Source organism: Acinonyx jubatus, chromosome C1 (genome assembly GCF_027475565.1).
Source record: "Acinonyx jubatus isolate Ajub_Pintada_27869175 chromosome C1, VMU_Ajub_asm_v1.0, whole genome shotgun sequence".
NCBI lineage: Eukaryota > Metazoa > Chordata > Mammalia > Carnivora > Felidae > Acinonyx > Acinonyx jubatus.
This window is the reverse complement of record NC_069381.1, coordinates 70,080,302-70,106,581: the sequence shown is the minus strand read 5'-3', so window position 1 is coordinate 70,106,581 and position 26,280 is coordinate 70,080,302. Positions and strand designations below refer to the sequence as shown.

The window sequence follows — 26,280 nt, the reverse complement described above, 5'->3', positions numbered from 1 at the left end:
GCTAAAAGGGTGATGGCCATTAAGGAGGGCACTTGTTGTGATGAGCACTGGATGTTATATGCAAGTGATGAATCACTAAATTCTACTCCTGAAACTAATAATTACACTATATATTAACTAACTAGAATTTAAATAAAAACTTGAAACAAACAAAGTTAATATGGCTTCCCATTGCTTAAACATTCCTTAGTTTTGGAACCAAGGCTCTTGCAGTTCAAGTTTCTACCTACTTCTTCAGTTGTACTTCATGGTACTTCTTCCTCCCCTTTATCCATAAACTATAATAATTATAATAATAATAAGAAGAATAGTATTACTACTAATAATAGCTAAAAGTTACTGAACCAATTACCATATTAAGCAAATCCTGAAAGCCCCATTCATATCATGATCTATGTGAAGGAAGCCTTCTGGAATTAGGCAGTAAACAATCTGCATGGCCAAACATTTGCAACCCTGGGTTTGAAGTCTGAATATAAAGGGTTCTCAATGCCATCTTAAAGAACTTGGGCCTTAAGTAGTAATCAACGAGTCTTCCAAAGGTTTTTAAGCAGAGAGATAAATAATCCAGCTTGTAACAAGAATGATGCTGACTGCACTCTGCAGAATAGACTGGAAAGCAGATTATAAGCAAGGGGGCTACAATATGGTTTTTAAGGTTCCTTTATATATGTGTGTGTGTGTGTGTGTGTGTGTGTGTGTGTGTGTATATATATATATATATATATATATATATATATATTAGTCTAAAGTAAGGATTATTTCAAAGCTTAAACAACTGGAAGAGTGATGAAACCAAAGAAGTCAAGAAAGTACACTAGTTTGGGGGCAACAGTGGAGTCAAGTATTAAATATGTTAAAGTTGAGGCATGTCAAAAATGTAGAGGTGTGTAGCACAGACCCATGGGAAAGAACAGAAGACAACTAATGGAAAGAAATACCCACTTCAATATGAAAATGGGTAAAGCATTACTCTTTCCTCCTTCATTAAAGGACTTGTAAAACATACTATGCACATTATTTTAAAAAACTTTTTTTAATGTTTATTTTTGGGAGGGGGGGAGGGGCAGAGAGAGAGGGAGACCCAGAATCTGAAGCTGGCTCCAGGCTCTGAGCTGTCAGTACAGAGCCTGACGCGGGGCTTGAACTCACAAGCTGTGAGATCATGACCTGAGCCAAATTTGGGTGCTTAACAGATTGAGCCACCCAGGTGCCCCACTATGCGCATTGTAACTGTTTATATTTGATAATGTAATGTTAGAGTTCAGATATTTTGCATTCTCATGCACCACTAAAGAGTAATTTGGTATTTTAAAGAAACTATACAACTACCATCAACAAATGGAAGTGTACATATGGGAAAAAAATTAAGGAACTTTATTCACATCACACATAAAAATTTGTTCCAGGTAGATTAATAAACTGAATTGGAAAAGCAAACCAAAACATGTTTGAAAGACAATACATGACCTCAGGGTAGAAAAGGGATTAAAAAAAAAAGACATAAATAACACTATCCATAAATGAAAATATCAATAAACTTGACTATATTAAAATGTAAGAACTGCAGTTCCATTTGTGCTCAGGATTATAGAAAGATGAAACAATGCTCCCACTGGAACAAGAAGAAAAGGTAAATAATCAATAAAATAATAACTTTTCTTGAATTCATCAGAGAATTATGGTTGTAGGGAATTGAATTCCAATTCCCTCCTAGGAGAAAATGGTTTCATCTTTGGCAGAGCACAGGAGGAAGTGGTAACTGCTATTAAAAGAAATAAGAAAAAAGCTAAAATTTTAAGGAATTCTAAAGGCCAGTGTGGGCTACGAGGATAGTCTGGAATCTCTGGGATCTTCAGACACAAAGGGAAGTCAATACTTAATAGCAAATTCCCTTCCAGGTGCGTGTATCATATGCTCACATGAAAGACTAGGGGCAGGGCAGGAGACCTGGCAGGAGAGCCATCAGTGGCAAAAAAGTATGACATTCCATCCTTCTCAACACTCTTCTTTCACACAAAGCAAAAGCCTTAAGCCAGTTGGGGAGGAACTGGAAACTCTTCCATCTCAGGACCCAGGCAAAAATGTATTGGTTCTCAAGGAGGAACAGAGGCAAAAGCCATCTGCTTTGGAGGAAGAGTAAGTGACTCCCCTTTCAACAATATTCGCTTTGAGAAGTCTTACCACTGAGGAAGGAGTGGAAAACCTCATCACCAGTCCTAGGAAAAGCCTGAAGGAAGGGTAGAAGCAAAAGCTGTAAGGATTATCTTGGCCCCAGGATCATGCACTGATACAAAGCATTGGTTTACTGCCACTGGGTTGGGGGAGGGGGAAGAAACTCTCTCCTAAATATAAAAAATCATTTTTCCCTTACTTTAAAATTCTTTAGAAGATAACAGTGTAAAATAAAAATGGTAAAAATGTATTGTGGAGTTATATACAGAAGTAAAATATATGACAACAGCACAAAGGAATTGGGGGAGAAAACAGAAGTAATACTGCTGTAAGGTTCTTAAATTATATATGAAGTTGTATACAATTTGAAAGTAAACTTCAAATTTAAAGGCACACTGTATATAGTTTAGAGCAAGAGTAGTAAACTTTTCCTTAAAAGGCCATATAATAAATTTTTCAGGCTTATGGACCACTGAGTCTTTGTCATATCTCCTCAAATCTGTCATTGTAGTATAAAAACAGTCACTGAAAATATGTAAACAAAATGGTATGGCTGTGTTCCAATAAAAGGTTATAAAAAACAATCCATAAGGCATGGATTAAAATAAAATAAAATAGGGGTGCCCGGTTGGCTTAATCAGTGGAGCATGAAACTCTTGATCTTGGGGTTTTGAGTTTGAGCTCCATATTGATATAATATTAATATATTATTAATAGAGATTAAAAAGTTTAAATAGTAAAAAAATAAGTATAAATATAGATGTTTGATGACCTCTACCTTATAGCAACCACTAAATTTTTCTTTTTTTTTTTTAATTTTTTTTTAATGTTTATTTTTGAGAGAGAGACAGACAGGGCATGAGCTGGGGAGGGACAGAGAGAGAGACACACGCACAGAATCCAAAGCAGGCTCCAGGCTCTGAGCTGTCAGCACAAAGCCCAACACGGGGCTTGAACCCATGAACCATGAGATCATGATCTGAGCTTAAGTCAGACAGTTAAACTGAGCCACCCAGATGCACCTAAAAGTTTTCTAAAATGAGAAATAAACTAATGAGACAATAGTGGAGATAAAATTGAATCACAAAAAACTTCTCAATCAAGAAAGAGGCAAGAAAATGGAAAAATAGAAGATGGAAGAAATGAGACAAATAAAAAATAAATAGCAAGATGGTAGATTTAAGACAAACCACATCAATAATAATTACAATGAATGTAAATGGTCTAAATACCCCTAGTAAAAGATATAGATTGCCAAATTGGACTAAAAAGTAAGATCTAAATACATGCTGTCTATAAGAAACCCACTTTGGATATTCAGTAACAGATAAAACAATGGAGAAAGATATACCATGCAAACACCAATCAAAAAAAAGCTAGAGGGGTGCCTGGGTGGCTCAGTTAAGCCTCTGACTCTTGATCTTGGCTCAGGTCATGATTTCACAGTTCATGGGATCACCCCATCAGTACAGAGTCTGCTTGGGATTCTCTTTTTCCCTCTCTCTCTGCCCCTCCCTCGATTACATGCACATGCTTTTTCTCTCTCAAAATAAATAAACTTAAAAAATAAAAGCTAGAATAATTATATTAATATTAGAGCAATTAACCTTTAAAATAAAAACTATTACCAGAAATAAAGAGAAACATTGTATAATTACATTGGGGTCAGTTTATCAAGAAGACATAATAATCCTAAATGTCACTCATCTAATAACAGCTTCAAATATGTAAAGCAAAACTGATGAAGAGTTGATGTCAACACATTTCTTTGTAATTTTAGAGCATGTTGACAAAATTTAAGAATTCCTTTCATCAAAAGAATCATAAAGAGAATAAAAAGCCACAAACTAAAATCTAAAATGAATTATATACAAACATACAAACACACACACACACACGCACGCACACATATGGTGGAAAAAACATATATGTATATAAAATGGAGCTATATTTAAAAGAAAGAAAATGGGCAAAACATTTGAATAAAGGCAAATCCAAATGGCCATAAACATATGCAAACATGTTCAACCAAAGAGAACCATTAGAAAAGAAAAGTAAAATATTTGGAATTAAAAATTCAGTGTAAGGATTTAATAGCAGATAAGACACAACTAAAGAGAGAATCAGTAAAATAGATTTGGAAGAAAAATCTGCAGAAATTATCTACAACTTAAAGCAGAGAAACAGGAGACCGAAAATATCTGATAGGATGACAAGTTATGGTTCAATAGGAACTTTCAGACATTGCCAATGGGTACAACCACTCTGGAAAACACATGGGCATTATTTGTAAAGCTGAATATGTGCAAACAATGCCAACGCTAGTTACATTCTCTGAGATCCTCATGGACCTATACATTTAAGAGTCATGTAGAAGAATGTACATATTTGTAATATCCCTAAACTGGCAATAAACCAAATATCTATCATCAGAACAAATAAATTATGGTATAGTCTTATAATGGAATATTACACAACAATGAAAAAAAATAGTATTATATGTGAAATATGACTGAATCTTATAATGTTGAGCAAAAGAAACAAGTCAAAAATAAAATACTTTCAATATGAGTCCATCTAAATTAAATTAAAAACATTCAAAACTAAACTATTGTTAAGAAATACATATTTAGGGGTGCCTGGGTGTCTCAGTTGGTTAAGCGTCCTACTTCAGCTCAGCTCATAATCTTTCAGTCTGTGAGTTCGAGCCCCACGTTGGGCTCTGTGTTGAAAGCTCAGAGCCTGAAGCCTGCTTCAGATCTGTATCTCCCTCTCTCTCTGCCCCTCCTCCACTCACACTCTGTCTCTGTCTCTCAAAAATGAGTAAATGAAGACAATTTTTTAAAAAAATAAATACATATTCAGTTGGTAAAACTATAAATAAAAGCAAGAAAACAATTATCTCAAAAAATCAAAGTAATAGGTTATTGGGGAAGAAATAAGATGTGACAGAGAAAGACACACAAGATTGGAAAGTGCTTGTAAGAAAAAGAACAACAAAAAATACAGCCTTAGAAACAGCCATTAAACTTCTAAAAAATAACAGCACAAATGCACGAAGTACTTAAAAAAAATGTTGCTCGCAGCAGTATTCATAATAGCAAAAACACTAACACAGGGTTGGATACATAAATTATACCACAAGGAATTCTATAATGATGTAGATCTATATTTATTTATATGAAATGTTTATGACATATTCTAAAATACAAGAAGAGGCTTTAAGGGTTCATATGTGCCCTCATTTTTAAAAGCCAAAAAAATATTTATTATATACAAGAACTGAAAAAAAAATAACTGAAAGAATATATGCCAGAACACTAACAGAAGCCATCTCTGGATGGTGAAATTATTGTTATCTTCTTTATAGTTACTGTTATATCTAGAACTTTTTAAAATGAGCATATGCTGGCCTCTTATAAAGTATAATTAAACTTTTTGAAGTGAAGCACCAAGATATTAATACCATTTAAAAACTACACTTTCACAAAATTCAAGGGTTAAATATTCTCACCAAAGATTGTTTTGGGTTTTGTGCAAATATCATAATTCAAGAATCTGGCCAGTAGCCCAGGATATGAAATATGACACTACTCACAGCTTTATGTAGGGCAATCGCCTACTTCATCAATCACTTGACCTTGTACTTTTCAGGAATACTGGGATTCCACTCTGAATTATTTCCCAGGTATTTTTTCCCTTTAACCTTTTAAGTGATATTATGACTGGAAAGCAATATTTAACACTGTAGTAGAGAGAAGACTCGATCAAGAAGGAAGTAAAGATTCTCACTGAGCATCTTGCTGACATCAAATAATAAAGTAGGTGGATCTCATCCACATTTCTCATCAGAAATAGTAAAACACATCAGAAGAGTAAATACTAAATGGACCTATGATTAAAGAAGGTGTTCAGTTTGAATTATCATTGGATATAGCATAAACTTAGAATATAAGAATGGTTATAATTGAAGATGGAGAAAAATGTTAGTGGTTAAGAACGTCTATATTTTGCAGCTGTAATGGATGTTGCCATTAACTGGGGGGTGGGGGTCATTTCAGTTATAAATATTTAATATATCTGCTTTTCCATCACAGTTTATTTCCCATAGGCATTATTTTTTTCAATAGGTTCTTAGACAATAGTTCCACCTTTATATATTTGTTTAATTATCTACCACTTTTTAAGAACTGAATTAATTGATGAAAGTAATCAGATAAAAATTTACAATTCTTTGAAATACAAATGTCGCCCAGCATTAAAATTGTTTTGCTTCTGTTTGATACTATTTTCGTGGCTAAGATCCTTCTCACTTATAGTAATAATACCAGGGTTCTATGCAGTAATCACTTCCTTTCTCCTTCAGCCTTAACTATCTGAAACTATTATAAAAGAAGGTAGTGGAGTTTATTTATGTGCTATAAGTATTTTGACTTGATTTTTAACATAGTACTTAAATTGCGTTTTTTTCTCTCACTTGGTGAAACTATTTTTAAAAATCCCCCAATGGACTTGTAGCTTTCCTTTTATAAGGAAGCTATATTTGCCACATTTGTAAGGCTAGATTTGCCCAGAATTTGCTCACCGACCTGACTACTAAAATGTACTATAATAACCTCTTTGTTTTTCCCATTCCAGTTGAAATCACCTTCTTCTCGATTCTTGTTAAGAAGCTCTTTCAAAGTGTTTACTAAAAAACTGGGATCTGTTCCAGGTTCTTCCTTCACCAAAGTTACACTAACTGGTCTGTGGATTATTCCATCAGCCTCAGCAACACCGGTATTAGTCTGCCGCTCATCTAAAGAAACTGTTGATGCTGAATAAATATTTCCTAAGTGATCCATTATAGGAAGTAAATATAATTCTGGCTGAAGAGCCTAAAACACATAGGAAATTAAAAAAATTAGCTTGTAATTTAAAAAACAGTTAAGTTAAAAAATTAGCATAAGTTTAAAATGTCACATTACATACATATGGAGGAACAAATGACTTGAGTTTCAGTTCTGATTCTCGCTTTGCCTTCACCTAGAAACAAATAAATGAGGAAAAAAATAAAGCTTTTGTATGTTTTCAATTATTTTTAGTCCAACTTTTTTTTTTGCAGAAGGCACATATCTGTGACATACAAATCAAACTTAAAAGCTGATAACTGAGGTTAGAGTCTAGAAAATGTAGAATATAATCCTATTTCTATTCACTGTACAAAACATAAAAGAAATTCCATGTCATTTAGTCATAATGACTATGGCTATCACTTGCATGGACTCAGTATATGCTAAGCACTATTCTAAGTGCCCTACATGTAATAGCTCAGTTAATCTCCACAGTTCCATGTGATGGGCACACGTTTTAGTTCACAGACAACAAGAGTGAGGCAAAGAGAAGTTAAATAACTTGTCCATGATGTTATAACTAGGAAGTTTCCAAGTTGGGACTCAAAACCAGGAAATCTGGCTTCAGAGTCCAAAGCTGTATACTTTATTTCCTAAATATATAACCCATGGAGTTCATCTGTAATTCATCCATCCATCCATTCATTCATTCAACAAATATTGAGGGCATACTATGGGTCAGGCAGTATTCTCTATGGTAGGAGATACAACAGTAAACAACGCAGAGTTCTTGCTTTCATGTAGCTTCTATTCTACTTACGAGAACAGATGTTAAAGAAACATGATTTAGAACAGTGATATGTGATTTATGAAAACAAAAGAGTGATGGAATACAGAGTAATTTAAGAGTAAGAATATCTAAAAAGTAGGTGGTCAGAGAAGGCCCTTTGGAAAAGATAATACTTGAGCTTGAGACTTGAATTATGAAAAGATGAAGCAAGCTATTTGAAAATCAAGGGGAAGTAATTTCCAGGCAAGTTCAAAGAACATAAATCAGAACAGAGTTTGCTATATTTGAGGACCACACAAAGATTTTTGTGGTTAAAATGGAAAATCAAGGAGAAAAATAGCAGTAGATGAAATCTAAGAAGCAGCTTATTCCTTATGCCCTCCATATCTCTGGCCTAACCACGGCAAGTCTCCTAGTTATAAACCCTGCCTCTAGTCTCTTAAGGCTCTCATCATGTCACCTTTTGATCAAAAACTCCAATGCTTCAGAAACAAACAAAACTTATTAATCTGGCATTCAAGAACTTCAACAAATGACTTTACAACTTGTTCTCTACTATTTCTTTTCACACCATGTTCCAATTAAAAAAAAGAAAAACTCCACTCTTTCTTAGCTGCCTGCTTTTTCCACTATGCTGCTCATTCTATTTTCTCTTCTCAGAAAGCTTTCCCCACCCAACATCTTTGCAAGATCAAGTATTTATCTTACAAACTCCAAACTGAATATAACTCTTCTTTGTCAAAGTTCTCCATCTCCCCTCTTCTCCTGCTGGAAGTAATCCCTTTTTCTTCTGAATATACAAAATATGCTAATTTAATTTCTCTCCACCACTACACTGAATACTCTTTAAGGGAAGGATCCATATCCAATTCTTTTTTCTAATTTTGTTTGTAGAAAAACATCAATAAATATTTGTTGAAAACAGTAAAATATTAGAAGAATTTTGGAAGTTCACTTAAATTACCTTCCAACCTAGGATTCTGTGATTGATATTGTGTAATTTTAGATATCATGAAAAAGAATAAAAAGTTATGAGAACTGTTCTTATTCTTCTTTGAGAAAAACTTAATGAGTAAATTAAGAATCTACCATACTGAATAGAACTCAAGTAACAAAAACTTCAAATCTAGCTGCTGATCCTGAGAATTCCACATAGAAAATTCCTTAATAGTACTACTTTGGAGGGAAATGTTTATTTTTTTTCCATTATCATTCATTATTTGTCCAATAAACATTTAGATGTCTTTAAGAGCTAAACACCTTGCTAGGCACTGTATAAATACAATAGTGAATAAAATAAAGTCCCTGCTCACAGGAAGCTATAGTCTAATGGCAGAGTCAGATGTTAAATACACAATCACATAAATACATAATAATGACATAATATGTTAACCAGAGTGGAACAGGAATATACTGACTTTTTGTTTAAACATGGAAAGTCTTGATTAAAGAAAGAAACCTCATGTTGATATGAGAAACCAGAAACTTTTGAGATCCAATGGCTTAAGAATTAAGAATTTCAGCTGGAGAAACTGAGAAAAGCCTGCCATTAAATCACAGAAACTACAAATAGGATCGTTCAACAGATAATAGCTGAAACCCCCAAAAATATATGTACATATGCTGGAGTCCTATCATTTCACACCAAATGAAGCTAGCTGTGGCCCAAACAATGAGGATCCATTTCTGTCCAGAACACAAGTACTTATTTAAAATGTTTTTAAACCTATCATTTAAATTTAAAAATACAGGGGCGCCTGGGTGGCACAGTCGGTTAAGCGTCCGACTTCAGCCAGGTCACGATCTCGCGGTCCGTGAGTTTGAGCCCCGCGTCAGACTCTGGGCTGATGGCTCAGAGCCTGGAGCCTGTTTCCGATTCTGTGTCTCCCTCTCTCTCTGCCCCTCCCCCGTTCATGCTCTGTCTCTCTCTGTCCCAAAAATAAATAAACGTTGAAAAAAAAAATTAAAAAAAAAAATTTAAAAATACATATTACTTATACAATCACATTTTAATTTTGTCTTCCTTTTCTTCCCAAGGAAACGCACACCTGAAAATATCCCCATCATTTTAGTGTCCAATAATATGCTAATAAGACCCATCTTTTTTTTTTTATGTTTATTTTTGAGAGAGAGAGAGAGAGAGAGAACGAGTGGGAAAGGGGTAGAGAGAGAGGGAACAGAGGTTCCAAAAAGGGCTCTGAGCTGACAGCAGTGAGCCAGACGCAGGGCTCATTCTGAACTCAGGAACTCAGGAACCTTAAGATCATCACCTTAGCCCTAGTTGGTTGCTCAACCAACTGAGCCACACAGGTGCCCCACAACCCATCTTTTCTTAATGATCTATGTATTTAGTTATACTGTCATTTCATTATGATTGATATTACTTATCTCATGTTAAGAAGCTGAGTTGATAAGCATTTAAGAAACATAATTTCTTAAGGTATGCTTTCTTTAATCAAAAAGAAAAAATAAGAAAACTTACCACAGCTAGATTATTTCCAATGCATTTCAGAAATAAAAATTTTTCTGCAACAGCATCTTCACCAAGGAACTCACTGAGACGCTCTCTCAGGGCTTGTAAAGTAAGGTGAGGAGATACTCTGAAATATGACATTGCTTTATAATGTAAAATGAAATAGGTTTCAGCTATACTACACATTTGATAACATTAGTCAGCTATCTCAAACATAAATACTAATTTAATATATCATATATGACTTAATATATTGTGGTTTTATATTGCCTGGCACTTTGTAAAACTTCAGGAAATTTTAAAAAATGATTATACAAATAAATACTGTTTACAAAAGCCCTTTCTGTACTGAAAGGAAAATGCTTGCCTATTTTTCTCATCCACATCTAAATGGTATTATTTTTTAAAAATCTTTGTTATGGAACATACATATTTTTTACACATATATTATAGAATGATTTACCCACAGATAATTATTTTGGAAGTTTGACAAGACTAGCTGGTGCTTAAAAATTTCTTTGATGATCAAATGTTGTCAGACTCTACACTTTTGCTCATTTGGGGATACTTCATCACTCAAAATCTAAAATTTAAAGCCATCATTTATGCTATTTTTTTGCGTTCTTGTTATTCTAGGATCTTATGGGAAACATTATATAACTAATTCATTCAACCAACAAGTATTTACTGAGCACCCAGTATGTGTCAGGCATTGTTCTAAGGAATGGGAATACGGCAATCAACAAGAGAGACAAAAATCTCTGCCCTTACAGACTTTACAATCTAATGATGGGAAAGAAAAAATTAACAAAATAAGAAAAACATATAAATTATAAGACATTGCTAAGTACTATGGAGGAAAGTAAAGCAGAGAAGGAAGCGTAGCTACAGTTTAAAATATAGTGATCAGAGATCTAAACAAAAAAGTAATATTGGAGTAAAGACCTGAAGATGAGTGAGATAGGATACATAAGGGCTGAAAGAGCATTCTAGATTAAGAGAACAGCAAGTACAAGTGTCCTGAGGTCCATGTCTGATGTGTTCTAGAACAGAAAAGAGACTGGTATGCTTGAAGTGATGGGGAAGATAAGGAATAATGTCATGTATGCTTCTGTGAATGTGAAAATACACATACATATAAATGTACACACACATATATTCTGTTTCTTTTTGAAAAAGTCATTGTGGATACACTGGTTTAACCACTATTCACAGCTTTTCAACAGGTTTCTAATTTCAGATAATTTCTCTCTATATTCTTTTTGTGTGTAACCACAGTAATATACCAGTTATACCTTTTCTGGGTGGCAGTATTATGGTTAAGTGACATCTGTTCTTCCAGTACTTATTAACTGTTATATAACATTATTTATTGATAGTATTAAGTTAGAAACTGGATCCATAACATGGACCAGAATTTTTCACTTATAATCTAAATTTCAAAAAAAAAAAAAAAAAAAACAAACCATTTTTCTCTGCAGAAAAAAAAAAAAAGAGATTGCTTTTTCAGGCACATCATGACCACAAAATACTTGCCTTATAAATCCAGCTGAAATGAATTTGTTAACAACTTCTATTGAAATGGTATTTAGCTTATAGTTCCATGATCCTTCAGGGACATAAAAAACATGAAGTTCCACCAACTGAATAAATTGAGAAGACATCAGTTAAAATATTTTTAAAATGGAAAAAATCAACTGATGTCCTCTAGAATTTTAAAGTTAATAATCATAATTGAAATAAACATGGAATACATGTATCCTTCTGAACAAACACAAAAAAGAAAATGAAGAGCCAAAATTTTAAGTTGGCTACTTGGCACTTACAGCACATCTTCTCCCTAGAAACAATGCCATAGATGTGGTCTTAAGGTACCATAACATCCCTGACATACAGTGTTCTTTCTGTGGCTTGAAGTAAGAGTCGTAGACCACCAAGATCAGTTTTCTGATTACCAACCTTTCCCTCTCCCTTGATCCCCATCTACTCAGTTCTGTTATAGTGATCTTGTGGAATCCTTATACTTTACATATTGTCTCCCTAACATTGTTGTGATGATTGCTAGTTCTCAGCAACTGCAACTGTGCAATTCTCAACTGTGGTCTGGGAAATATTTTTGTTTCCCAGAATTCTAGGAAGAACCTATTCCTGACAGTGATGGGGGAAGAAATGGTTGTTCTTGTGTAGGGCATGTCTGCCAGCTTAGCTTATCTGTACTTTTAATACCATTTTCTTGGGGGCACCTGGGTGATTAAGCGTCCGACTCTTGGTTTGGACTCAGGTCATGATCTCATGGGTTCCTGGGTTTGAGCCCCACATCTGGCTCCGCATTAACAGTGCAGGGTGTGCTTAGGATTCTCTCCCTCTCCCTCTCTCTCTCTCTGCTCCTTTCTCATTCTCTCTCTCCAAATAAAATAAATAAACTTTAAAAAATTAATAAATACTATTTTCTTTTTTTTTTAACATTAAGAAGTTATTTTTAATGTTTATTTATTTTTGAGAGAAACAGAGCACAAGCAGGGGAAGGGCAAAGAGAGAGGGAGACAAAGAATCTGAAGCGGGCCCCAGGCTCCAAGCTGTCAGCACAGAGCCCGACATGGGGCTGGAACTCATCAACCATGAGTTCATGACCTAAGCCAAAGTCAGACACCCAACCGATTGAGCCACCCCGGTGCCCCAATACCATTTTCTTTTCTATTAATGTTTTGTTAAACCTCAATTAGAATCCTTCCACTTAGATGAATATTTAGATTACCACAACAGAAACAAAACAATTAGAGCAAATATAGTCTTATCTTTTAGTCTAATGAAGTTTGTTATTCATTGCATATTAAAACTCAAATGATTATACTTTACAGTATTAAATACCTGAGTAAAACTTTAAAAATTTGATTATGACCTACCATTAATATTAGTAATTTTTATAGGAGATAAAATTGGTTCTTGAACTGAATGTTTTGCTCAAGTTGTTTTTATAGACCAAGTAAATTACTTCTATACATTTGATGTGTGTATAGATCTCCTGTAGTTTGAAGTTTGCCATATGCTGTATTTTGAATACCAGAGCATTTAAAAGATAATTTCCTAACTATACTATACTATTCACAGCTAACACTATACTATTTTTTTTTAAGTTTATTTATTTTGAGAGAGAGAGAGCGCAAGCAGTGTAGGAACAGAGAAAGAGGGAGAGAGAGATCCCAAGTGTTGGGCTTGAATTCACGAACTGTGAAATCATAACCAGAACCAGAATCAAGAGCCGGACACTTAACGACTGAGCTAACTGGGCACCCCTACACTATACTATTAATACTATAATATTTAATAGCTACATGATTAAATATTTGTAAAACTTTCAGAAGCCTTTAGTAAATATGACCTTATCCTTTATATAAATGCATTAATATTTTACAGGAGAAAAAATATTTATTGAACTAAACATTTTTACTTTGTTTTTATAAACAAAGTAAATTCTGTCAATATTTCTATAATTCATGAACTATAAATCAAAGTGCCTGTATAGATTTAATTCCATAATTGAGTGAGTAGGCAATACAGAGAAAATATAGTTAAAACATTTCTTGGACTTTGAAACATTTTGTGATATAAAATAATTTATAGTGGATTTGTGTTTATTTATTCCCTCAACAAATATTTACTGAATGTCTACCATGTGCCAGCACTGGTCTAGGCATTAGAGATATGCAGTGAGTAAGAAAAAGATCCTTGCTTGTGCATAACTCTACCTTCAAATGAGGTAACAGGACAAGAAGAGTGAGGCAAGTGAGGCACTCACCTCAGATGCAAAATTTAAGGCTGCAACAAAACCTCCGTAATCAAGATAAATACAACATTAAAAAAAAAACCTATTCAATGTAAAAACTTTCATGATAAGCAAAATATCAAAAATTTAAATAAAGAGAGAAATTAATACTACTATTACAACCTTAAGCAAAAGGAAAAATATGAACCTCAATACATGTTTCTTAAAAGAAATACATTTCTGGGGGCACCTGGGTGGCTCAGTTGGTTAAGTGTCTGACTCTTGGTTTCAGCTCAGGTCATGATCTCATGGTTCATGGGTTTGAGCCCCGCACTGGGCTCTGTGCTGACAGCTCAGAGCCTGAAGCCTGCTTCAGATTCTGTGTCTCACTCTCTCTCTGCCCTTCTCCTGCTCACATTCTCTCTCTCTCAAAAGTAAATAAAACAAAAAACAAAAATTCTTAATGGTTAACTTTTTCCAGAATAACAAAGTAGTTGAAAAAATACTGAGAATTTTAAAAGTATATACTAAAACTCACAACATTATTTTAAGGTTAAATATTCTATTTATACCAAAACATGAATTTATTATAATTTTACTTTTCTGGCTTTCATGGAAGCATCTCATCAATAATGTTTTCATCAAAACTACTAACCATTAAAAAATACATTAAAAGGTATATTTATAGGCACATATTTTTGCCTTTTGCCTCAGGTTCCAAAATGGCCTATCAGATTCTGTTTCTCTTTAAAATGCTATTAGGATTTCTTTTGCATCAATTTTTTCATTAAAAAAACTTGTATTGAATTATTTATCTTAATTATGGAGGGGTCTTTTGTGTGTGGGGGGGGCTTAAATTTTGCACCTCAGGCAAGTGACTCATTTGCCTCAGACTAGACCCAGGTCTGTGAGGGCACAGACAATAAACAGTAAATACAAAACACGGATAAATTATATAGTACATTAGAAAGTGGTCAGTACTGGAAAAAAAGAATAAGTAGAGCAGGGTAAGGAAAACTGGGAAGATAAAAGAGGAAGTAGGTTTCAGTGTTTTGTTTTGTTTTAATTTGAGAGAGAGAGAAAGAGAGGGACTCTCAAGCAGGCTCCAACACAGAACTGTGAGATCATGATGTGAGCCGAAATCAAGAGTTGGTCGCTCAACTGACTGAGCTACCCAGGCGCCCCAGAAAAGGTGAGATTTAAGTAAAGACTGCAGGTGAAGAAGAAATTAGATGAGTGATGATGTAGAAGTAAAAAGTTCCAAGAAGAATTAAAGCAAAGGTCTTAAGGTGAGAAAGTGCTAGTATGATTAAAGCAGAGAGAGTGAGGGGGAGAGTAGTAAAAGATCAAGTAAGAAAAATGAGGAGGACAAGGAACAAATTAAATAGGGTCTTCCAGGCCACTGTAAGCTCTTTATCTTAGAAAATGAGAAGCCAATTCAGGGTTTTAATAGAAGCACATCTGACATTCATTTTAGATTTTTATTATTTTAATATGAAAAATTCTAAACATACATACAAATAAAAGGAATACTACAAACACCCAAATACCTACTACTTAGATTCAAAAGTAAACATCATGCCACATTTACTTCTTCTCCCCCCACCCCCCACCTCTTTTTTTAAAGGCGACTGCCACATGCAGCACCTTATTTGGATGTGTCTGAAGTCTTGGAAACTTGACTACCCTGCCTTCTACAATCGGACCTTGAGAGCTTGTTTGGAGGTTCTAGCAGGGGAGCAGAACTACTTGTATACCCTTTGACTGAAGAATGATCCTCCTCTATAGGGAAGGTCGTCCTCTTCAACCCAGCACACAACTTTTGGAGGGACACATATGGAGTTGTGAGAGAGAAAGGGGACACCCACCTGTCCAGCCAGATCAGTCCAATCAACCTTGGTCATCAATGGGGTGACAGATGTCACAACCAGATTGTCCTCAATCCTCTCTCCCTCCCTTAACAAACCATTCAAAGTAATCAGACATCATGAAAATATAATCCTAAATACTTTCGCATCCATCTCCTAAAAATAAGGACTTGTCTAATTTTTCACATTTTCACATTTAAGAAAATTAACAGTTCCTTAATGTAAAATAATATCCATTCCACATTCAAATTTCCTTAATTGTCCATTTGTTCTCAGAATGTTTTTCAGTCTAGAATCCAATCAAGGATAACACACTGCATTGGGTTTGTCACATCTTTAAAAATCTTAATCTGCAAGTTTTCCAGACCTTCTCCTCCACCCCCTCTTAATGGCATTAACTTTTTAAAGAGACTGGGTAGTTGTTTTAAAGAATGTTTTGCATTATGAATTTACCTTATTAACTCCTTAGGATACATTTAACTTAATTCTCCAATTCCTCTCTTTTTTTAGCATAGTATGGTTTCTTTTTTTAATCTTTTTTTTTTTATCATGAAAAGTGTATCCTGTAATCTCCATCTCCTATTTTCCTCATTCCACCCCTTGTTTCTATAGTTTTTGTTTTCTATAGCTAAGAGTCTGTTTCTTGGTTTCTTTTTTTCCTTTGCTCATTTACTTTGTTTCTTAAATTCCACATACAAATAGGATCACATGGTATTTGTCTTTGACCTATTGTGCTAAGCATTATACTGTCTAGCTCTATGCATAGTGTTGCAAATAGAAAGATTTCATTCTTTTTAATGGCTGTATAATATCTCATTGTATATGTGTACATACACACACACACATATAATCACTTTTTTTATATATGTAAAATCACTCCTTTACCCAATCACCTGAGCTGCTTCCATAATTTGACTATTGTAAATGATGCTGTAATAAACACAGGGGTGCATGTATCCCTTTGAATTAGTGTTTTTGTATTCTTTGGATAAATACCCAGTAGTGAGATTACTGGATTGAAGGATAATTCTATTTTTAATTTTTTTGAGGAATCTTCACAATGTTCTGCACAGTGACTGCACCTATTTACATTCCCACTAGCACTGCAAGAAGTTTCCTTCTCCACATCCTCTCCAACACTTGCTGTTTCTTGTGTTTTCGATTTTAGCCATTCTGACAGGCATCAGGTAATACCTCATTGCAGTTTTGACTTGTATATCCCTGATGATGAGTGATGTTGAGCATCTTTTCATGCCTCTGGTGACCATCTGGATGTCTTCTGCCCATTTTTTATTAGATCATTTGTTTGGGGGGTATCGAGTCATATCAGTTCTTTATATATTTTGGATATTAACCCTTTACCAGATGTCATCTGCAAATATCTTTTCCCATTCCATAGGTTGCCTTTTAGTTTTGTTGAATTGTTTCCTTCACTGTGCAGAAGCTTTTTATTTTGATGTAGTCCCAATAGTTCATTTTTGTTTCCCTTGCCAGAGGAGACATATCTAGAAAAATATTGCTATGGCCAATGTCAGAGAAATTACTGCCTAGGTTCTCTTCTAGGATTTTTATGGTTTCAGGTCAGGTCTCACATTTAGGCCTTTAATCCATTTTGAGTTTATTTTTTATGTGGTGAAAGAAAGTGGTCCAGGTTCATTCTTTTGCATGTGGCTGTCCAGTTCTCCCAACACCATTTGTTGAAGAATTTTTTTTCCCATTGAATATTCATTTCTTCTTTGTTGAAGATTAACCATATAATAATGGACTTCTGGCTTTCCTGTTCTATTCCACTGATCTATGTGTCTATTTTTATGTCAGTACTATACTGTTTTAATTGCTACTTCTTTATAAAATGAATTGAAATCTGGAATTGTGATTCCTCCAGTTTTGTTTTTGTTTCTCAAGATTGCTTTGGCTATTTGAGGTCTTTTGTGGTTCCATACAAATTTTAGGATTGTTTGTCCTAGTTCTGTGAAAAATGCTATGGGTGGGGCACCTAGGTGCCTCAGTTGATTGTGCATCCGACTCTTGGTTTTGGCGCAGGTCATGATCTCACAATCTGTGAGTTTGAACCCTGTGTTGGGCTCTGCACTGGTGGCGCAGAGACTGCTTGGGATCCTCTCTCCTCTATTTGCCCCTCCCTCCTGCTCGCTCGCATGCACTGTCAAAATAAATAAACATAAAAAAAAAATTTGAAAGGGGCTTATAAAAAGTTGCTATTTGTATTTTTATGGGGACTGCATTAAACCTGTAGATTGCTTTGGGTAGTTTGGACATTTTAACAATATTTGCTCTTCTAATCCATGAGCATGGGATGTCTTTGTGTCTTCCTGAATTTCTTTTATCAGTGTTTTGTGATTCTCACAGTACAGGTCTTTCACCTCTTTAAGTTTATTCCTAGATATCTGAGTGTTTTGGGTACAGTTGTATATGGGATTGTTTTCTTAATTTCACTTTCTGCTGCTTCATTATTAGTGTGTAGGAATGGAACAGATTTCTATACATTTATTTTGTATCCTGTGAGTTTGCTTGAATTCATTTATGACTTCTAGTAGTTTTTTTTGACGGAGTCTTTAGGGTTTTCTATATATGTCATTTGCAAATAGTGAAAATTATGCTTCTTCCTTACCAATTTGGATGACTTTTATTTATGTTGTCTAATTATTGTGGCTAAGACTTCCAGTACTATGTTGAATAGAAGTGATGAGAGTGGATATCCTTATCTTGTTCCTGACCTTAGGGGAAACGCTCTCAGTTTTTCACCATTGAGTACAATGTTGGCTATGGGTTTTTCATATAAGGTCTTCATTATGTTGAAGTATGTTCCCTCTAGACCCACTTTGCAGACAGTTTTTGTCATGAATGGATCTTGTACCTTTTCAGATGTTTTTTTTTTTTTGCATCTATTGAAATGATATGGTTTTTATCCTTTCTCTTATTGATGTAACATGTTTACTGTTTTGTGAATATTGAATCACTCTTTCATGTCAGGAATAAATCCCACTTGATTATGGTGTATGATTTTTTTAATGTATTGTTGGATTTGGTTTGCTAACATTTTGTTGAGGATTTTTGCATCTATATTCATGAGATATATTGGCCTACAGTTCTTTTTTCTGGTATCTATTTCCTTTTGATATCAAGGTAATATTGGCTTCATAGAATGAATTTGGAAGTATTCCTTCTTGTATTTTTTGGAATAGTTTGAGAAGAATAGGTATTAACTGTTTAAATGTTTGGTAGAATTTGCTGGTGAAGCCATCTAGTCCTGGACTTTGTTTTTTGGGAGTTTTTTGGTTATTGATTTGCTTTCATTGCTGGTAATTGGTCTGGTCAAATTTTCTATTTTTTTCCTGCTTTAGTTTTGGTAGGTTATATGTTTTTAGAAATTTATTAATTTAATTTATCCAATTTGTTGGGTGTACAGGTTTCCATAATATTGTTACAATTGTTTGTACTTCTGTGGTGTTGGTTGCTATTTCTCCTTTTTCATTAGTGATGCTGTTGACTTGGGTCCTCTCCTTTTTAATGAGTCTTGTTAGAGGTTTATTAATTTTGTTGATCTTTTCAAAGAAAAAGCTCCTGGTTTCATTGATCTATTCTATTTATTTTTGTTCTATATCATTTTTTTTTTGCTTGTGTTCACTGCCTTTATTACTAATATTAAAAAAAATGTTAAAAAGAAAAAAAAATCATTCTCTGTTCTCCAATGGCTCTCATCCTTCCCTCCTGCCCACACAATTCCTGATCCATTTCCTCAGGGCCAGTTCAAAACTGAGCCTGTACACTGCCATTTTCACAGAAAACAACCAGTGCCAGGGATGGAGGGAAGAAAGTTAGATGAGGGTGACAGTACTGTCCAGGTTCTACCCAAAGGTAGGCTGGGTGGAGATTCACAGAATTCAGATGAAAGGGCTGGTGGCCTCACAATGACACAGTCTAACTAAAGTGGGCTGGAGAGGAGAGAGTAACCCCTCAGAAGCTTTAGAAGATGTCTCATGGGCTTGTGTCAAACCCAGAAAAACCGACCCCAGAATGGGGAGACCAGGGAGGCTGTCTTGCACAAAGTTTCACAATTCTCCCACATTGGGAGGTACGGAAAGTCTAGAGGGCATGAAGTCTCACTCATTTTGGCAGAAAAACTTAGTCTAGTGTTGGGAAGTCACAAAGCCATGGGCAGAGAGAGGCTACATACAAGGGGATGAACAGTTTCACAAAGCACTGTGGTCAGACCAGACCAGAGCAGTGGGGATCATGCTACTGATGCAGAAACTACAAAATCCAAAAGCAGGGAGAGTGGCCTTTCAGGGAGTAACTGCACCAGTCATCCATACCTGACCCCAGGTCAACCTGGTGAGTTTCACAGAGCAACTGGCAACTTTGGGGGTAAGGGCTGTCACATAAAAAGGACTCAAGCAGCTGGAAGGGAATGGTATGAAACTGCTCCAGGGCTCTCAAGAATCGAGGGCAGTACCGGGGGCTGGGTGGACAGATGCACAAGAAACTGCACCAAAGAGATTTCCTGTTCAGCAGTGAGTTAGTGAGGGGGAAGAGGATCTAGGAGGCAGTTGAAGTGAGCAAAGATGGGGTCCTGAAGACAAGTCTCTAGAGGCTGAATCAGACAAAAGACCACACACTGGGCACCAGTGATGAAACACAACTCTGGACCCCAAATGGGAAGGTCACAGATGGGGGTGGGTGTCACTGTCTGAGGGCAGTGGGTGGAACAGTGTCACAGTAGCCATCACAGGGCCACAAGGAAATATATGGCTGTTAGGTTACAGAGGGCTCCCTTCAGCCTCGATGGGAAGGCACAGTCTCACAGAGGAGGTCCATTGACACCTGGATGGCAGAAGACACAGAGGTCCTCATATCGACAGTGGCCCTTTTTGGCAAAATGTCAGCAGACAGGGTGGTAGGATTTGTCTTCCATAACTTGGGGGCCATACTTGGGTGGGTAGGTATTTTTGATAAGAGACCAACTTTTGAGCCTTCGAGGATTTCTCTGCTCTTTGTGAAAGCCTCCCCTGAAAGGACCTCCATGGCTTGGTCCAGGAAAAAGGTTCAGTATTGGCCCTCCACCAACCACAACCACATGGGCCACACCTGGGGCCTAGGCCTCCCCAGACTGGGCCTCTGCCCCAGGAAGGAGGTGGGAGACTCAGCAGTGGTTGAATCATTCATCCCCTTGACCCTGGAAGACCTCTGTGAAGAGCTGACTTAGAGTCACCAGGCTTTCCAGTGGCCATGGGAGTAAGGCCCAGAAGGCTGGGGGGTCCGATGGGACTTCCATGCTCGTCTCCAGTCTCTTTCCGCTCTGGCAGCAGAGGCTGCTGCAGTGGTGGCTGCTGCTGCTAATTCTGCTTCTTTTGTTTCAACATCATGGTTGTGGCAATGGCTGCCTAAATCATTTATTTCTGCTGTAATCTTTATTATTTCCTTGCTTTTGCGGAGTTTGGGTTTTGTTCTTTTTCTAGCTTGTTTAGGTGTAAGGTTGAGATTTTTCTTGCTTCTTGAGGTAGACCCGTATTCCTATAAACTTCCCTCTTAGGACCACACTTGAGGAAAAGATTTTGGACTATCGTCTTTTCAATTTTCATTTGTTTCCATGTAATTTTTGCCTTCTTTAATTTCTTGGTTGATCCATTCGTTGTTTAGCAGCACGCTATTTTAACCTCAATGTATTTGTGCTCTTTACAGATTTTTTTCCTGTGGTTTTCTAGTTTTAGAGCATTGGGGTCAAAAAAGATGCACAGTAGGACTTTGATTTTTTAAAATTTGTTGAGACTTCTTTTGTGACCTAATCTATCTGGAGAGTGTTCTGTGTGCACTTGAAAAGAATGTGTACTCTGCTGTTTTAGGATAGAATGTTCTGAATATATGTTAAATCCATCTGGTCCAGTATGTTATTCAAAGCCACTATAGCTTTGTTGATTTTCTATTTGGATGATTTGTCTGTTGATTTAAGTGGGGTGTTAAAGTGCCCCATTATTGTATTATTATCAATTATTTCCTTTATGCTTATTAACTGTTTTATGTATTTCTGTGCTAAGTTGGGTACATAAATATTATTATATAGTGTCCTTTCTTGTCTTGTTACAGTTGTTTTAAAGTCTTATTTTGTCCAATGTAAGTATTGTTATCCCAAGTTACTTTTGACATCCATTTTCATGATAAATATTTCTCCAGCCCCTCACTTTCAACCTGCAGGTGTCTTTTGGTCTGAAATGGGTCTCTTGTAGGCAGCATATTGATGGGTCTTGTTAATTCATCCACTCCGTCACTGTATGTCTTTTGATAAGAGCATTTAGTCCATTTACATTCAAAGTAATTATTTATAGGTATGTATTTATTTCCATTGTTATTTGTTTTATGGTTATTTCTACAGATTTTCTTTGATCCTTCTCTTGTTCTCTTTTACAGTGTGTTGGCATTCTTTAGTGATAGACTGGATTCCTTTCTCTTTATTCTTTGCATATGTATTACTGGTTTTTGATTTGTGGTTATTATTAGTTTTGTATATAACATCTTCTGCATATAGCAGTGTATATCAAGTTGATGGTCAGTTTAAGTCTAAACCCATTGTTTATCCCCTCACCCCATTTTAGGTATATGGTATCATACTTTACATCTTTTTATTTTATGAGTCCTTTGATATTTATGATATCAATATTATAAAACAGAAATATTTATTTTTATTGCTTTTCTGCTTTCTACTTTCCATACTCTCACTTATGGTCTTCCCTTTCCACTCAAAGAGTCCCCTTTAATATTTCTTGTAGGTCTGGTTTAGTATTCATGAACTCCTTTAGTTTTTGTCTGAGAAACTCTTTCTCTCTCCTTTTATTCTGAATTATAGCCTTGCTGGATAGAATATTCTTGGTTGTAGATTTTTCCTTTCACCACTTTGAATATATCATGCCACTCCTTTCTGGCCTGCAAAGTTTCTGCTGAAAAATTCACTGATGGCCTTATGGGGTTTCCTTTGTATTTAACAGTATTTTTTTTTTCCTCTTGTTGCTTAAAAACTTTTTTCTTTATCACTACTTTTTGCCATTTTAATTACTATGTGTCTTCACGTGGAACTCCTTGGGTTGAATATTTGGAGAGCTCTCTGTGCCTCCTGGATCTGGACATCTATTATCCTCTTCAGAATAGGGAAGTTTTCAGTTATTATTTCTTCAAGTAAATTTTCTGCCCCCTAACCTCTTCTTCTTCTTCTGAGATCCCTTATGACTATTATGCTTGATGGAGTCACTGAGTTCCCTTGCACTATTCTCAATTTGCATAATTTTCTTTCCTCCCCTTTGCTCAGCTTGGTTACTTTTCATTACTTGTCTTCCAGGTCACTAATTTGTTCCTCTGCTTCATCTAGCCTGGTATTTATTCCATCAAATATATTTTCAATTTCATTTACTGTGTTATTTATCTGTCTCTTTTTTTAATCTCTTTGTTAAGGGTCTCACTGATGTCTTCAATCTTTTCTCAAGTTTGGTAAGTATCTTTATGATCATTACTTTACATTCTCTATCAGGCATATTATTTTTAACTGTTTTGCTTTGGTCTCTTTTGGTGGATTGGTCCTGTTCTTTCATTTGGGAGATATCTCTGCCTCCCTATTTGTCCGACTTTCTGTGTCCATTTCTCTGTATTAGGAAAGTCAGCTTTCCTAATATTGCTCTTAACAATAACAGGCTTATGAAGAAGAGGTCCTATAGTACCTTGCAGTACAGTGTCCCCTGTTCCTCAGGGCCTAGTGTTTCAGGGAATGTTTCCTATGTGCATTGCATGTGCTCTGCTGTTGAGTCCTAGCATCTTCCTTCAGTCCAGTTGTCTGCAGAGGCTCTCTTTGCCTATTGTGGTCCTCAGCAGGAGTGGCATACACTTTAACATGGTGTGTAGTAGTCAGCTTGTGAAATGGGATCTGCCCCTCCTGCTCCCAGAAATGAGGCCCTGCCAAATGTATGTGTCAGGAGATTTGGTGTTGGCAGGGTTTGCACCAGTCTTCTGGGGGAGGAATGTGCAATGTGGGGACTGAGGTAGGTGTGACTGGGAAGGGCTGATCTGCCAAAGCATGAGGGGGCAGGACTCAGTGCAAGCAAGTTAGGTAATGAGTGTAAGCACCACCCTGGTTCCCACAGGTGGCCAGTATTTATTCCAGAGGAGGGGGAACAGGGAAGGGAAATGGTGCCTGTCTGCTCCTTTTCCTGGAGGCGTCTCTCAGCAATCCCTGTGTCTCTGGGTCACACTCTGTGATGACAAATCACTCACCCTCCCACTTCCCCTGACATGTCTCAAACAGCTGGTTCTACCCTGTGTCTTCATGGACTGTTTGTTGTGCTCTTTATGGGTGGGGCTTTCTACAGCCCTCTATACTCTTCCAGAGTAGAGTATGCTGATTTTTTAAAATTCCAGGCTTTAAGTCCCTTTGGTTGTAAGAACTCAAGAAATTTGGCCCCTCTCATTTTCAAAGGCAAATATTATGGGGATTCATCCTCCCTGTTTGTAGGTGCCCCAGTGTGAAAGTCTGTTTCTGCCTTTCTCTACACCTCTCCTTCTCCACCAAAGATGGCCATAGTCCCTTTTGCTCCTAGACCCTGTCTTTGCCCTTCCTACCTCCTTTGATGTGGCCTCTTCCCTACCTTAGTTGTAGAGTTTGTTCTTCCAGTCTTTCTTAGGTAGTTTTCTTGGTTATTTACAATGATGTGTTATCTAGTTGTATCCTTGGATGAAGCAGGCTTAGGGTCCTCCTACTCTACCATCTTCCCAGCCAACCTTGTTCAACAAGCGTTTTTGAAACAAAGACTTCCCTCTTGTAAACCGTTAACTGTGTATAGTCTTCAACTGACACAAATTAGTCAGCTGGGGGCAAGAATACTTTATAAATGGTGCCCTGTATTTCATTTTGCCTTTCAATAGGACACATACAATGTTCTACTTCCAAAGTTTACTATATTCAATAACTATTAAAGGGTTAATACAACAGGCTGTAAGGGACAAGAAAATGGAACCTGTTATGATGCTATCTGAATAAAGTGTGAGATGATGGTGGCTCATTCCAATGTACTAGCAGAAGTGATGGGAAATGGTCAGATTTTTATATAATTTGAAGCTATAGTTAGTCCATTGGAAGTGAAGTTTGAGAAACAAACAAACAAAAATGACTCTAAGGCATGTGGCCACAGATACTCAAAGGATGGATTTGCTATCACCTGAGATGGAGAATGTCATGGGGAGAACATGTTTAGGGGAGGGAGAAAAGATCCATAGTTCAGTTTGAGATATGCTAATTTTAAGATGTGTATTGGCCATCCATGTGGGATGGAAGCTGAAAATATGAATCTGCAGTTTGGGAAAGAAGACTAGACTGAGGATATAAATTTGGGAATCCTTAGCCTAAAGTTGGTATTTAAAGCTATTATACAGAATGAGACCACCAAGGAATGAGTGCAGATGGAGAAGAAACAAAGAGCTGGCCCCTGAAATTCTCCACTATTAAGTGATCAGGAAGAAGAAGAAAACCCAGCAAAGAAGACTGAAAATGAACAACAAGGAAAGCAGGAGGAAAACCAAGATGTGTATGCTAGAAGCCAAGTGAATTAATTATGTTAAATATGAGTGATCAACAGTGTCAACTGCTGCACACATATAGACCAAAAATATGCAGAATAAGAATTAAACAGATTTAGTAATGTAGAGGTGAATTTAACAAGAGCAATTTTGGTGCAGTAGTGGAGTGAAAACTTGATTGGAGCTGGTTTAAAGAGAAAATGGAGAGAAGGTACTGGGGGTTTGAGAAGGTATGCAATAGTTGTCTAGAACAGTGGAAAAGTAAATGAGTGAGTGGAAGACAGTCTGCCTACCAGTAAAAGGTTCCAGTTGAGATTCATGGTCCTGAATTTAAAGTGAGAACAATGTTCATGTTGGTATATTTTTCTCCAGCCACATTCCACTGTAGGCATAGGTATAGTATAGGTGAAGAATTAGATTAACCAGGGTTTTTGTTTTGCCAAGCAGTATAATGAAATGAGAGAGGGCCAAGGAGTCAAAAGTATCAGAAAGAGAGTAATCCAGATCGTTCTATGGTATTTAAAGTGTGGAGGGCATCAAAAGGTGATGAATAAGACAAACAGACAAACAAAAACAAAAAACAGGTGATAGGATCAACGCACTGGGAACCCAATAAAATCAGAGCACTTAGAGGAAATGAACTATAGATAAAAGAACTGGGATAAAATAATTGTAATCAGACCATGGGATACACAGTGGAGTTAATATCTAATACTTTACATAATCCATATTTTGCTTTCTCAGAACTTTTCAAAAACAATATTAAGCAAGCTTTTCTTATATTTTCTTATATTTTAGTTTACAAGATT

General features: G+C 36.0%; 1 protein-coding gene and 1 pseudogene across 4 annotated transcripts in view; both read right to left on the bottom strand.

The window, feature by feature from the left end:
* Window positions 1-26,280, bottom strand: part of SPATA1 (spermatogenesis associated 1) — a 57,041-nt gene that overhangs the window by 21,420 nt on the left and 9,341 nt on the right. For 2 of the 4 annotated variants that reach the window (XM_027058742.2, XM_053214332.1), the window contains exons 3-6: window positions 11,807-11,913; window positions 10,280-10,397; window positions 7,147-7,200; window positions 6,824-7,052 (exon numbers count right to left, since the gene is read on the bottom strand). In XM_027058742.2, coding sequence (XP_026914543.1) covers window positions 6,824-7,052; window positions 7,147-7,200; window positions 10,280-10,397; window positions 11,807-11,913 — 508 coding nt within the window. Of the gene's footprint in view, window positions 1-2,184; window positions 2,231-6,823; window positions 7,053-7,146; window positions 7,201-10,279; window positions 10,398-11,806; window positions 11,914-15,901; window positions 15,990-26,280 lie in introns of all 4 variants that reach the window. The other 2 variants (XM_053214333.1, XM_053214334.1) reach the window with 2 other exon arrangements.
* On the bottom strand, window positions 15,998-26,280 carry LOC128313912 (proline-rich protein 3-like; annotated as a pseudogene).